The 13,165-nt window shown below is 49.9% G+C and overlaps 1 protein-coding gene across 1 annotated transcript in view; it reads right to left on the bottom strand.

Moving 5' to 3' along the window:
* Positions 1-13,165, bottom strand: part of SCTR (secretin receptor) — a 77,779-nt gene that overhangs the window by 850 nt on the left and 63,764 nt on the right. Inside the window, exons 8-12 of the mRNA XM_042994268.1 lie at positions 11,594-11,654; positions 11,208-11,277; positions 7,159-7,250; positions 5,582-5,708; positions 696-737 (exon numbers count right to left, since the gene is read on the bottom strand). Of these exons, the coding sequence (XP_042850202.1) occupies positions 696-737; positions 5,582-5,708; positions 7,159-7,250; positions 11,208-11,277; positions 11,594-11,654 (392 nt within the window). The remainder of the gene's footprint in view (positions 1-695; positions 738-5,581; positions 5,709-7,158; positions 7,251-11,207; positions 11,278-11,593; positions 11,655-13,165) is intronic.

Raw genomic sequence — 13,165 nt, 5'->3', positions numbered from 1 at the left:
GGGTGCCCAGCTGTAGCAGCCCAAACCTTTGAAGCCAGGTTTCATGCTTGAGTTTTGGAAAACAGGTTATTCCCATTCAAGTGTGGCAAACCAGTTTGATGGTCGACAGTTCTAGAAAGGCCTTACTTGTGTGAAGGACTGTATTCAACTAGTGGTTGGGCTGCTTCTGTGTGTGTCCTCCCCCAACTGCTCTGCGCAGGAGCAGAGACTTCATAGTAAGTGTCTGGCCCTCCCAGGAGTCAACACTCATTTGGAGGGTCCTTGAGGATGGATTTGCTGTTACTGCCTCTGCGCCATTTTACAGATGGGAACACTGAGGCCCATTGAAGGGCAGTGGGCAGTGAGCAGGGTCACCCACCAGGCAAAGCAGCAGAGCAGTCAGGAGCCCGGGTTCTTGTTGGGCTGCCCATATTTCCCTCTTTCCTGGACTTGCTCTAGGGTAAGAACCTCCTGGAGAGAGCTTGTTAAACATTTTCAGGCTCCAGCCCGGACCTACAGAATCCCCCTTGTGCTGAACTGAGGGTCGTGCCCAGTAAATGTGTGAACTAGGCTTCTGGGTGCTTCGATGTTCCCATGAAGTGAGCTCAGGAGACCCAGCCCGCACCCCACCTCTCCCCACCACCTTTTCCGGGGAGCTCCTGAACAGGGATCCAGTGGCTAGGAAGCTCCTCTCTCCAGGACAGCTGAGAACTCACCTCCCCATTGAGGAAGCAGTATAGGACGGCCACCACCAGGCCCTGCGGGGGGGGGGGGAGGGGGGGCAAGGCAGCAGGGGTCAGTGCAGGTACTCCTGTACCCAGCCTCCCTTCAGCTTCCCCCCCCCCCCCCCCCCCCGCCCCAACATCCTTGAATTGCTAGCCCCAGGCTCACTTCTCCCCAGGAAGTGTCCCAGAGCCTTCTCACACCTCTCACCTCAGGGGGAATTAGGGCTATGTCCTCTGAGCCCCCTACTGTACCCCTGGCTCTGCTGGCATCATCCAGCATAGACTCAGCTCCTTGGGGCAAGAGCAGGACCCCTTTTGTCTGTGAGCCCAGTGTCCAGCATCGGGCATTGGACACCTGTGGTTCCAGCAACCACAGAGTAGAAGCTGCTAACTTGGGCCCGTGGGGACCAGGCCAGTCCCCTGAATTAGTAAGGCGGGCCATCTGGGAGAAGCAGAGACTGGTGGCGCCCAAAGCGCACTGTCCCTCAGGTAGGGGGAGGGGCCGGCCCCTGGGAGACCCTGGGCCTGGTGCGGGCTCATTTTCAAGATCAGCTGGAAATCCGGAGGCGGTCCACCACGGCCAGCTCTTCACACTGAAACACGAATGCGTGAATGTGAAATCAGCAAAGCCCGCGTGCTGGTGCTGGCCTGCCAAAAGTGGGGTGTGTGTGACCTCCCCGTATATATCTCCTTGGTTAGGGGCCTCGGGGCTGTATGCACTCTATGTTCCCTGGTGCGATGGAGGTCTGTGCCTGTCAGGACCCTTCCTCACTAGTATCTGCAGCTTCTGTTTTCCCAGTGGTCCTGGCATGGAGTTCGGCCAGGGACTCCAGTCTTGAGATGCAGGGTTTGAGGCCAAGAGGCCTGCTGGGGACCATAAGCCAAGGGCAGGGTCTCTGCTCACCTCCTCAGGGACCCCTCAGGTCAGCCTGCCCTTCCTTCTGCCCTGCAGCTTCCCTGGCTGGTGGGCACCCTTCCCCTCAGAGGTCTGCGTGCCATAGCGCTGACCTCAGGGGGGCTCCCCTCCCCTTCCCGGTCCCATCCAGACCTGCCTTTACCTACTTACCACATTGGAAAGGACCCCAGAGGATGATGAACTAGCCCAGCTATGGTGGACTTAATACATACAATGGCTCAGGGCTGTTGGCGTTTTAACAGTGACAAAACTCAAGGATTTGCTTTAGAATATCAGGCATCGGGGACTGCTACGTAGAACGGAGACCATTTGGGGGAAGTGGGCGGCAGGAACGCCTACTCAAGGCTGCAGTTTCCAAATTCTGTAGCATGTTAGGATCGCCTGGGAGCTTTTGCCTAGGTTACCCCAAATCCGAATGCCTGAGGACAGATGATCTCAGACTGGGGCACCTGGGAGGCTCAGTCAAGTGGCTGATTCTTGATTTCATCTCAGGTCATGATCACACGGTGAAATCAAGTCCCGTATTGGGCTCTGTGCTGGACATGGAGCCTACTTGAAAATCTGTCTCCGAAAATCTGTCTCCTTTCTCTGTCCCTCCTCCACCCCTCTGTCTCAAAAAAAAAAAAAAAAAATCCCAGGTGGTTCTCCAGCTTTCTCACCTGGGAGCCTCTGTCAGCAGATGGAAAAGTCAGGCTTTAAGGTGAGACAACTAGATGTGGAGTTGTCTGACCTACATAACCATGGGGTTCTGGGCTCTAGGGGCTTCATTGAATCCTTGCCAAAGCTCTAGGGGGGAGGGGGAGGACCCCGATTTTACAGGTGAGGGAACTGGGTCACAGGGGTTTAGGCAGGACTGGCCCCGTGCTTGGCCCAGAGCCGGTGGTCAGGCTGCTGGCTGTGGATGGCGCCCACCTCATGGGGCCCGGGGGTGCCTGGGCCTCCAAGATCCGGTGACACATTTTCACAGTTCAGGTGAGGGCCGGAGCCCCAGGTGAGGGAAAGTGAGTTGTGCCCCAGGTACATATAGGTCAGGCCTCCTACAGCCAGCGAGTTTAAGAAATTCCACAGTTTTTGGGGCGCCTGGGTGGCTCAGTCGGTTGAGCATCCGGCTATGGCTCAGGTCATGATCTCGCAGTCTGTGAGTTCGAGCCCCGCGTCGGGCTCTGTGCTGACAGCTCAGAGCCTGGAGCCTGCTTCAGATTCTGTCTCCCTCTCTCTGACCCTCCCCCGTTCATGCTCTGTCTCTCTCTGTCTCAGAAATAAACATTAAAAAAAATTTTTTTTTAATTAAAAAAAAAAGAAATCCCACAGTTTTTATACAATCATTAAAAATGAAGTCTTTGAAGAATTTTAGTGACGTGGAGACAACAGGAAGATAGAGAATTACAACACACAAGATAGGACACCACACATTAAAAAAAAAAAAAAGGAAACCACACATAGCATGACCTCAATTATATAAGCTGTGCGTACATAAGTGTCTTCCTGGATAGAAAAGAGACTTTAAAGAAAAGAAAAAAAAAAGGCGTAGAAGTAAACCCACCATCATTTTTAGCAGATTATTTCTGGGGCCATGAGATTATGGATGATTTTTTTTTTTTCTTTTTTAATGGTTCCTTATTTTCCAAATTTTCTATAACAACTCTTACGTGTACAATCAGAAAAAGCCAGAAGTATATGACAGGGTGCCTGGGTGACTCAGTTGGTTAAGTGTCCGACTCTTGATTTCAGCTCAGGTCACGATCTCACGGTTCGTGAGATCGAGCCCCGCGTGGGGCTCAGTGCTGACAGCACAGAGCCTGCTTGGGATTCTCTCTCTCAAAATAAACATTAAAATAAAAGTATATGCCGTTGATAATGTATTGTGGTTCTGTGTATGTTCGTTCAGCCCCTGTCTTTTAGAGATTCGGACTAGAATATTCACATTTGAATAAAACAGTCTTTGATTTGATTAAAATGAGGGGGGACATGGTGGAGGAAGCAGCTGGGGACAGACATGAAACATACCCGCCTTGAGTGGGCAATGACTACATGGGGGCTCATTATCTACTATTGTCTTTAATATATGGAAGAAATTTTCTATAATATAGAATTTTTAAAATATATACATTATATAAAATATACACGGGTAATAGATAATCAAGTGATATATGTTTGTGTGTGAGCAAAGTTTAAAAAAACCTTAACGATCTATTTTCTTTGTAAACATAGAATGTTTCTATGAGAACATTCTGAAAGTGCTTTTGGGTTTTCTCTTGACAAGCCATTTCCTTAGAGAGAAACCAAATGGCCCAGCCCCAGCCACAAGCCCCAACTCCAGGGGACAGGAAGTTCCCTTTCTGTGCAGGGAGGCAGACACGGGTATCTGTGCTCTCAGTGAGGTCACTACCCACTTCTGGAAGCCAGGTCAAGGCCTTCTACCCATGTGGACCCGGAATCCCCCACCTGCTGAATGGGCCATTGTGAGCCCAGCCTTCCCACACATTACAAGAGCAGGTGGACACGGAAACTCTGGATGAAGAAACGAAGAATGTGGATTACATAAGAGGCTGGGTTCTCTGGAGCCTGGGGCACCGGCAGGGAGCTCTGGGCAGAGGGGACAGCCCTGGGGTAGGGTCTGAAGGCAGGGTGTGGAGAAGATCTGACTCTACTCAATGACGTGTGCCCAGTGATGTGTCCTCCCCGGAACCTGAAAGTGACAGAAGAGTGACCCCGGCCTCACCCACCCTGAACTGAACTCAGGCAACAAGGGAGACTCTGAGCCCCGTCCTGAGACCAAAGCCTCCCCAGTGAGGAGGACTTTGCAGGATGATCAATCTTGTTGCGAACAGGCTGGCTTCTTTAGGAAAATCCACTGGGAGAAATTTCTCTCAGGCCCTGAAGCCTATAATCTCTAGCCTTTTCCTGGGAATTTGCTTGTTTCCATTGCGGATATTATAAATCTTAGAACAGACCGTGTTTCTGTTTTTGCTCTGGCTACTGGAAATCTCTAAGTTCTCCCACCTTCCTAGCACTCTCCTGAATTTGCTTCTCTGTATGAACTCAATTTTGGTTTTTATTTTTATTTTTTTCACTGATCCTTCGCTACCTTTTTTTTTCTTTTCTTTTTTTGTCCTCTGTAGGGTTTTCCTGAAAGCTACATCATATTATTTTTGGAAGGAGACAGCTATGAGTAAACAAAGTAACACTGTGACGTTTGGGATTCATGTTGAGTCCTTCTGTCTAAACACGTTTACTGTTTTGTTTTGTTTTTAAGCCTCACAACATCTCGAATGAATAGGTAGGTGCTTTCTTCCCTCACTTTCTTTCTTCCCTTTTTTTTTTAGGTTGGGTATTATTCTCAGTAACTTGTGTATGCATGCAAGTTTCAAAGAGTCAAATGATTGCTGTCACAAAACAACAGCAGCCTCCTAACACCCCTGCCCCCATTTCCTGTTCCTCAGAGGCAACTACTTGGAATTCTTTTCACTGGTTCTGAAGAATATGCTGATGATGCTACTTCTGGATTTTTCGGTTTGGGGCATTTTTTATGGACTTCCCAGTATGAAGACGAAGATATTATTCTCTTTCAGATGCCCTCTCCCTCATTCCCACAATGTTCCTCTTCCTGCCCTGCTTTTTGATGGCTCAGCCATAGCCCTCAGCACTAAGGCTATTTTGACTACATATAAACTGTGGAGAGGTGTGCAATGCAGTATGTGGGGTTATTTTTCCCTTTCGTCTTCCCTGGAGTCAGTCTCTCTCCTTAGTTTTACCTCCCACCCCCATCTGACTGGTGGGGAACTTGGGTCCCACAGCACAGTGAGGTCCTGCCCAGCTTCTCTTGGATGTCAGCCAAAGCAGGCACCCCCAAACCCCCTGCTGGACCCTTCTGGGAAGACCTGGCTTGCCGCCTCTGTGGTCTCCATTTCTCTTTAAGGAAAGAGAGAACTCCCGAAAGTCACAGTCCCGCGAAACTTACCTGGAACGAGCCAAGGGCCAATTCAAAGAACAGCTGGACCTCCATGGCATCTTCTGGGGAGAAGGCGAAGATGATGTAGTGGACTCCGAAGAGGGGGATCAGCAGGAGGGTAGACTTGGCCAGGCGCCTACAGACACAGACCCAGACCCGCTGCGGTGTCCTGCCCCCTTCCCCTAGGGCACAGCTCCACACACCCAACCTGCCTGACTGCAGGAGGCCAGCGGAGGGCCCCCCCCCCCCAACCTTTGTGGTTTGACTTTTCATTCTAGAGAATTTCTAACTCCCACATACCACCACCCATGGCCAGTCCCCAAAATACCTGATTACGCACCCCTATCGGCAAATAACATTTGGACACAAACGCACCCAAACAACTTTATTATTTATAAGTTATGTGCATGTGTTATTTAACATATTATTCACACAGCCAGGATTCTTTTTTTTTTTCTTGTTGATAATAAATACCTATAAGGAGATGTGCTTTTTTTTTCTTCCCAGATTAGGGTTGCTAAATTTAGCAAATAAAAAATACAGGATGCCCAGTTCAATTTGAATTTCAGATAAACAAAGGATCATATTTTTTTGAGTAAGTAACTAAAACACTATTTGTTGTTTATCCAAAATTCACACTGAACTGGGCATCCTGTGTTCTGTCTTGCAGCTTTATCCTAATCCCCGGCTCCAGCTTACTCTGGAGACCACTGCTCTAAAGATGTCCTGGAGAATCTGTCACCAAGTAATCCAACTCACTGCCGGATTCTCAAAGCTCAGAACCTCACAGAGAAAGCCCTTGCTGGACACTGATTTGTCTTTAACCGTTCTGTGCTGAATTACATCTCCCCAGCCCCAATTCATAAATTGAAGCCCTAACTGCAGGACCTCAGAAATACCTATCTCTGCTTGCAGACAGGACCTAAAAAGAGGTGATTAAGTTAAAAGGAGGTTGTTAGGATAGGACCTTAGTCCAATCAACTGGCGTCCTTTTAAGAAGAGGAAGAGACACCTCTGAGCACAGACAAAAGGACCCAGGGAGAAGGCAGCCATCTACAAGGCAAGGAGAGGGGCCTCAGAGGAAACCAGTCCTGCCGGCACCTTGATCTTGGGTTTCCAGCCTCCAGAACTGCGAGTAAGTTTCTCTTCTTTAAGCCATCCAGTGTGTGGTTACGTTATGATAGACCTAGCAAACTAGTACAGCATCTCCCTTCAACATCTTAAAGGTTTCAGAGTATTTCTGGATCACATATCTTGAAAATCTGATGAAGGCCATTCTCCCTTGAACAATACACAGACCTATATCGATGTCCCTGAAGCTGGGTCCCCGAAACCCATCAGGAGACTCCCTGGCGTTGCCCCAAGCACAAATCTCTGCTTCCTGGGATCCTGAGAGATTTCTTATCTTCCCACCACTGGGGCACCCTTCTCAGGCTGCACAAAGGACCCATCCCACCCCCCCCCCACCCAGCCCCCATTCCTATTTACATTTGTAACCTCCTAGGAACTAGGTCCAGTTGGGTAAACAATAGGTGCTCAGGAAATACGTGCTGACTGAGCAAGCCTTGTCTTTGCCTTCCACTTACTTATAATGGTTCGCTTCATTTCCTCTTGTCTCTTGGGTTCTCAGTTTTCTCATCAGGATTCTTAGGATGTTTATAAAAAGGATGAAATTAATCTGTAAAACACAAGACAGAGGTGGGGCTGAAGGTGATCGCCACCCCTCCAGGCCCCTGACCCCTGGACCTGAGGGCAGAGAAGGCACTGCAGGCCACACCCGAGATTGCACCACTGTGCCTCCCCTCACCTGCCCCACAGTCCTGGTGGAGCAAACCTATGGGAGGGGATGACTGACCCGGGGAGGGGATGACTGACCCGCTCCTACCCCCTGGCTGCTGGAGCTCTGAGGTCTGCTCAGTTGCCATCAGGGATTATTCACACTGGGGGTGCATTGAAACCCCTGGGGATCTTGTTAAAAGGCAGGTTTCAGGTGACCTGAAAGTCTATATTTCCATCAAGCTCCAGATGATGTCAAAGTTGGTCCTCGACTACACTTTGAGTAGCACGGCTTTCTTCCAGCAGAAGTTTTGTTGTTGTCATTTTAATGTTTATTTATTTTGAGAGAGAGAGAGAGAGAGAAAGCTCAAACAGGGAGGGGCAGAGAGATGGGGCGAGAGAGAATCCCAAGCAGGTTCTGCACTGCCAGTGCAGAGCCCGATGTGGGGCTCGAACTTATGAGCCCTGAGATCATGACCTCAGCCAAAACCAACAGGCAGATGCTTAACAACTGAGCCACCCAGGTGCCCCACCAGCAGAGGTTCTTAAGGTTTAGGGTATTGACTGAGGGGTGGGGGTGGAGTCCCAAGGCTATAGGTCAGTAAATCTGGGGTGGGGCCCAAGAATTTGCACTTCTAACAAGCTTCCAGGTGATGGTGAAGCTGCCGGCCTGGGGACCATACTTTGAGAACCACTGCCTCAGAGCCTTATAGCATCACTTTGCAGTTCAATCACCAACTTCAGGAAGCCACCCTTGATCACCTCTCTTTTCCTGATATATTGCAGTGAGGGATCATGTCACTGTGTAAGCACCTGAAATGTTTGAAAGAGGACAAAGGCATACGTCTGTCAAACTTATGTGTGTCCACGTATCTGCCAGTCCCAATCCCAACTTCCTAAAGGACAGGAATGTAGTCTGTTTATTTCTTTTGGTGTTGCCTTCACAGAGCCCAGTGCCAGAATGTTATAAAGATGCCCACACGGTGGTACCTCTCCTCCTCTCTCACCCACCTACGGGCTCCAGCACCATTTACAGAAGCAGGGATCAGAGGGCTCGGCCAGCCGGGCACCCTCATTGTTCACACAAACAGCCTGGGGCCTGGGAATGCTGGCCACAAGACAAGGATTAGAGGCCTGTCAGGACTCCTAGCCCAGCTGCTTCTTCAGGAACATGCTTCTCAGCTTGTTTGTTTATGCCTCTTGCTCAGAGCTGGCTATGCATGGTGTATATGAATAAAAGCTTTTTTTTTTTCCATTTATTTTTTGTCTTAGAGTTGGATTCAATTTAATAGGGAGCACTGGAAGGCAAAAAAAAAAAAAAATTCTCTAAGGTCCCAAGAATGAGTCCCAAATAGTGAAATTCCAGGCCCTGTGACCAACTGGTTGGGAGGTTTTTATTTTGTTTTGTTTTGTTTTTTTAAGTTCTTACTTAAGTAATCTTTGCACCCAATGTGGGGCTCAAACTCATGACCCTGAGATCAAGAGTCATAGCTCTTCCTTTTTTCTTTTTTTTTTAAGATAAAACCTTTTATATTTTTCTTTATTTATTTTTTATGTTGATTTATTTTTGAAAGAGAGAGAGACAGAGACTGACCATGAGTGGGGAGGGCCAGAGACAGAGAGGGAGACACAGAATCCAAAGCAGGCTCCAGGCTCTGAGCTGTTAGCACAGAGCCCGACATGGAGCTCGAACCCACAAACTGTGAGATCATGACCTGAGCCGAAGTCAGACACCTAACTGACTGAGCCACTCAGGTGCCCCATTCACCATGCTCTTCCAATCGAGCCATCCAGGTGCCCTTGTTGGGAGATATGTTGCATCAGGAGTATCCACCAAACATTCAATCACTAGATAGACCCAGTCCCATGAAATCTGCCAGGACGCTGGGGCCCACTGTCCCTCTGCTGGGGCTCTCCTGGGCTGGGCTGTCAGATTCCCAGAATTATAGCAAGGAAACTGCTCTAACTAAATGAGGAAATGCCCTCCTGTGGGAATATCATGCAGTCATAGCACATTGGTTCATTAGATAATTTCAAAGGACATGGGACACCTCACATCTCTTGCTAAGTGAAAAACCAAACTAGAATACAAAACTATATTAAGCATTTTGAAAAAAGTATGTTTTTCCTCAAAGAAAAAGGAAAGAAAAGCACATGTGTATTCATTGTGTGTATCTAGGTGCTAAAAGTATGTATGATTTTATTCCCTTTTGAAAAACAGACTTTGTATCTTCCAACTTTTCTTTTTACATGAAGTCTATTATTTAGAAAAAGGGGGCGGGCACACCTATGTGGCTCAGTCAGTTAGGCATCGACTCGTGATTTTGGCTCAGGTCATGATCTCCCAGTCGTGGGGTCAAGCCCCGTGTAGGGCTCTGTGCTGACAGCATGGAGCCTGCTTGAGATTCTTTCTCTCCCCCTTTCTCTCTCTGCCCCTTCCCCGGTCACGCATGTGCACTCACTTTCTGTCTCAAAATAAATAAACAAACTTTTAAAAAATGCTCAAAAGGGGCACCTGCTTGGCTCAGTCAGTTGCACCTACAAGTTTAGCTCAAGTCAGGATCTCATGATTTGTGAGCTCGAGCCCCGCATCGGGCTCACTGCTGTCAGCCTGTCGGCACAGAGCCCTCTTTGGATCCTCTGTTCCCCTCTCTCTGCCCCTCCCCCCACCTCCAAAAAAATTTTTTTAATGTTAAAAAAGAAAAAAGGAGGGAGGTCATGGGATGGCAGGATGGCTCCCTTCCCCCAACTGCCCCTAGAAGGTCACCAGCCAGCCAGTGGAAGAGGAGGGGCTGTTGCCCTGTGCAGCACCCCTGCCCCGCCCCAGAGAGCCCATGAAGGGCACTTCCTGTCAACTGGTCCTGTAGCCATGGGGTCCCCCTGAACCCTGCGCCCGGCTGAGGGGCTGATTCCATCCAGGAGACAACCCGAAGGTGTCCCCCATCCTCTGTCCCCCTATTTCATATCCACACCCACAGGCTCAGCTCCAGGGCTCCCAACCCTGACTGCAGAGTAGAAGCACCTGAGAACGTAAACCAGAGATTGGTGTCCGGGCCCCTCCCCAGAACAACGAGAGCAGAATCTCTGGTCCTCAGTATTTTTTTTTTTTAAATGTTTATTGATTTACTTTGAGAAAGAGATGGGGAGAGGGACAGAGACAGAGTGGGAGAGACAATCCCAAGCAGGCTTCGCCTGTCAGCGCAGAGCCTGATGCAGGGCTCCAACTCACAAACCGTGATACCATGAGCTGAGCTGAAATCGAGTCGGACGCTCATCGACTGAGGAACCCGGGCGCTCTGGCCATCAATATTGTTAAACAGCTCCCAGGTGATTCTGAAGGGCATCCCAGTTGAGACCCTCTGGGTTCCCTGTCCCTAAGTCACTCTTGTATCTCCTCCCCGCCCCTCTCAACAGCACCCTGAGGGCCCAAGACCATGCCTCACTCAGCTTTCCTCAGCTCCCTGCCTATGATCCCAGCTCAATGATTCTTCCCAGTAACAAGGGGATGCCTAGAAAACAGATCAGGACAGGACCCAAAGGATCTGAAGGTGGGGGGGGGGTGGTTTATCACAGAGCCAGCCAGGTTAGGGCAAGGAGCTCGGCTAATCACATTTCAGTGGCTACTCACAGACCAAAGGGAGTTATGTAACCTCCTAACTGCCCCTCCCACTTCCATCCGCCGTTCTTCAGGGGGCGGAGCTTCTAAACCCTCCTGCGGGGGGGCCCCCTAACCTCTGGAAGTTCTGTGGTTGATCCCTCCCCGCACCAGGAGGGAGCCCTGTCTCTTGGCCTTTTGTCCAGGCCAGTCACTGTTTCCCTCTCTCCCACTGGAGCCCAGCTCAGGAAGATGGCCACTCACCAGGATGGAGAGGATCACAGGCCCTCGAATGACCCACCAGATGGACGCGTTGGCGTTGATGTCCCAGCACCTGTGGACAGCCAGGCTCCGTTAGGCGTGGAGAGCTGAGCTGACCTGGAAAGGCTAGTCCTCTGAGGAGCCCTTCGTATGAATGGCCCATGCTGGTGACCCTGAGCACTGCGGCTGTGTGCCCAGTGCTATCAGAACCGACTCTCCCCTCTGGCTCAGAGCACGTCTGAGGCTGACGATGCCTCCAGAGAACTCGCCTGTGGCCCCCAGTTTGAAAAACAGGCCTCTCCTAGATAGCTCCCAACAAGTGTCCATCCTGTTCGAAGAGCTGGATGATATAAAATACTCTCCTGTTACCTCTACTTCAAGCAGCTTACCCAACGTCTTCCAGAAAGTGCCTGCTGATGGCCCACGAAGCAACAAAAACAGCTGGGGAACCTGAAGAATAAAAGCAAAGGGAGGGACGGGAGAGAGGGGACTCGGTTTTCAACACCCGCACAGGGACAGGACAGTTCCCCCAGCCCAGTAGTGAACAGGTGCATGGAACCCCCTAGGAAATCCTGTGCAAATGGGTAGCCTCCTGCTTCAAGGGTGGCAGGGACGCCCTGGGCATCAGATGGATCCTGAAGGCCACGAGGGGCTCTGGGGCTCCTGGGAGCCCGGGCCAGACTCAGGAGGGCCTCTGCCAGGAAGAGAAGCCTGAAGTGATGGTCTACACCTGTCCTTTCCTTGCAGCGGCCACTCGCCACATGTCGCGAGTGAGTACATGATACGTGGCTGGTCCCAGGGGAGATGTGCTGTAAGTGCAGGACACCGGATTTTGAAGATTTGTAGGAATAAAAAAATGTGAAGTGTGTTAACTTTTATGTTAATTGTATGTTGAAATGATAGTATTTTTACACTGGGCTAAATGAAATATATTATTAAGATTAATTTCACCTGTTTCTTTTTACTGGGTTTACTGTGGCTACTGGAAATTTGCATTTATTTTTTTAAGTCTATTTTGAGAGAGAGAGAGTGGAGGAGGGGCAGAGAGAGAGGGATAGAGACAGAATCCCAAGCAGGGAAGCCCGATGCAGGGCTTGAACTCCCAACCCGCGAGATCATGACCTGAGCCCAGACGGACACTTAACCAACAGAGCCACCCAGGTACCCCTAGAAAATGTTCGGTTATATATGTGGCCCATTCTATTTCTTTTTAAGTTCATTTATTTTGAAGGAGAATGAGGCAGAGGGGCAGAGAGAGAATCCCAAGCGGGCTGTGTGACTCAAGGCTCGATCCCACAAACTGTGAGATGGTGACCTGAGCTGAGATCAGAAGTCGGATGATTAACCAACTGAGCCACCCAGGCGCCCTGGCTCGTTCTATTTCTAATGGACATGCTTGTCTGCACTTGAATGGCAAGAGCCACGTCCCCAGGCTGCTCTGCTTCCAGACCTCCAGCAGCCAGGTTTATACCCTAGCTCCAGCCCTCCACACACACCTCTACCCCAGGGCGGAGATCAAAGGAGTTTTCTCTGGAGGAATCAAACAGCCTCAGACAAAGGGCCTACAGATGGCGATGCTGGGGGCCCCCCAACACAGCGGCCACTTCCAGGCCAGTCTCCCTGAGAGACATACCATGTACATACCCCCCCACCCCCACCCCCATTCCACACACAGGGCCTTCAGTCAGCTCTGAAGTGACTCATTCTTTTTTTTTGTTTTTTTTTAGTGTTTTTTTAAGTGTTTATTTTTATTTTTGAAAGAGACAGAAGGCGAGCAGGGGAGGGCACAGAGAGAGGGAGACACAGAATCTGAAGCAGGCTCCAGGCTCTGAGCTGTCGGCACAGAGTCCAACATGGGGCTGGAACCCACGAACTGCAAGATCATGACCTGAGCCAAAGTCGGACACTTAACCGACTGAACCACCCAGGCATCCCATTCTTTTTTTTTTTAAGTTTGTTTG

This window comes from Panthera tigris, chromosome C1 (assembly GCF_018350195.1).
Source record: "Panthera tigris isolate Pti1 chromosome C1, P.tigris_Pti1_mat1.1, whole genome shotgun sequence".
Taxonomy (NCBI): Eukaryota; Metazoa; Chordata; class Mammalia; order Carnivora; family Felidae; genus Panthera; species Panthera tigris.
This window is presented reverse-complemented; position numbering and strand designations above follow the sequence as displayed.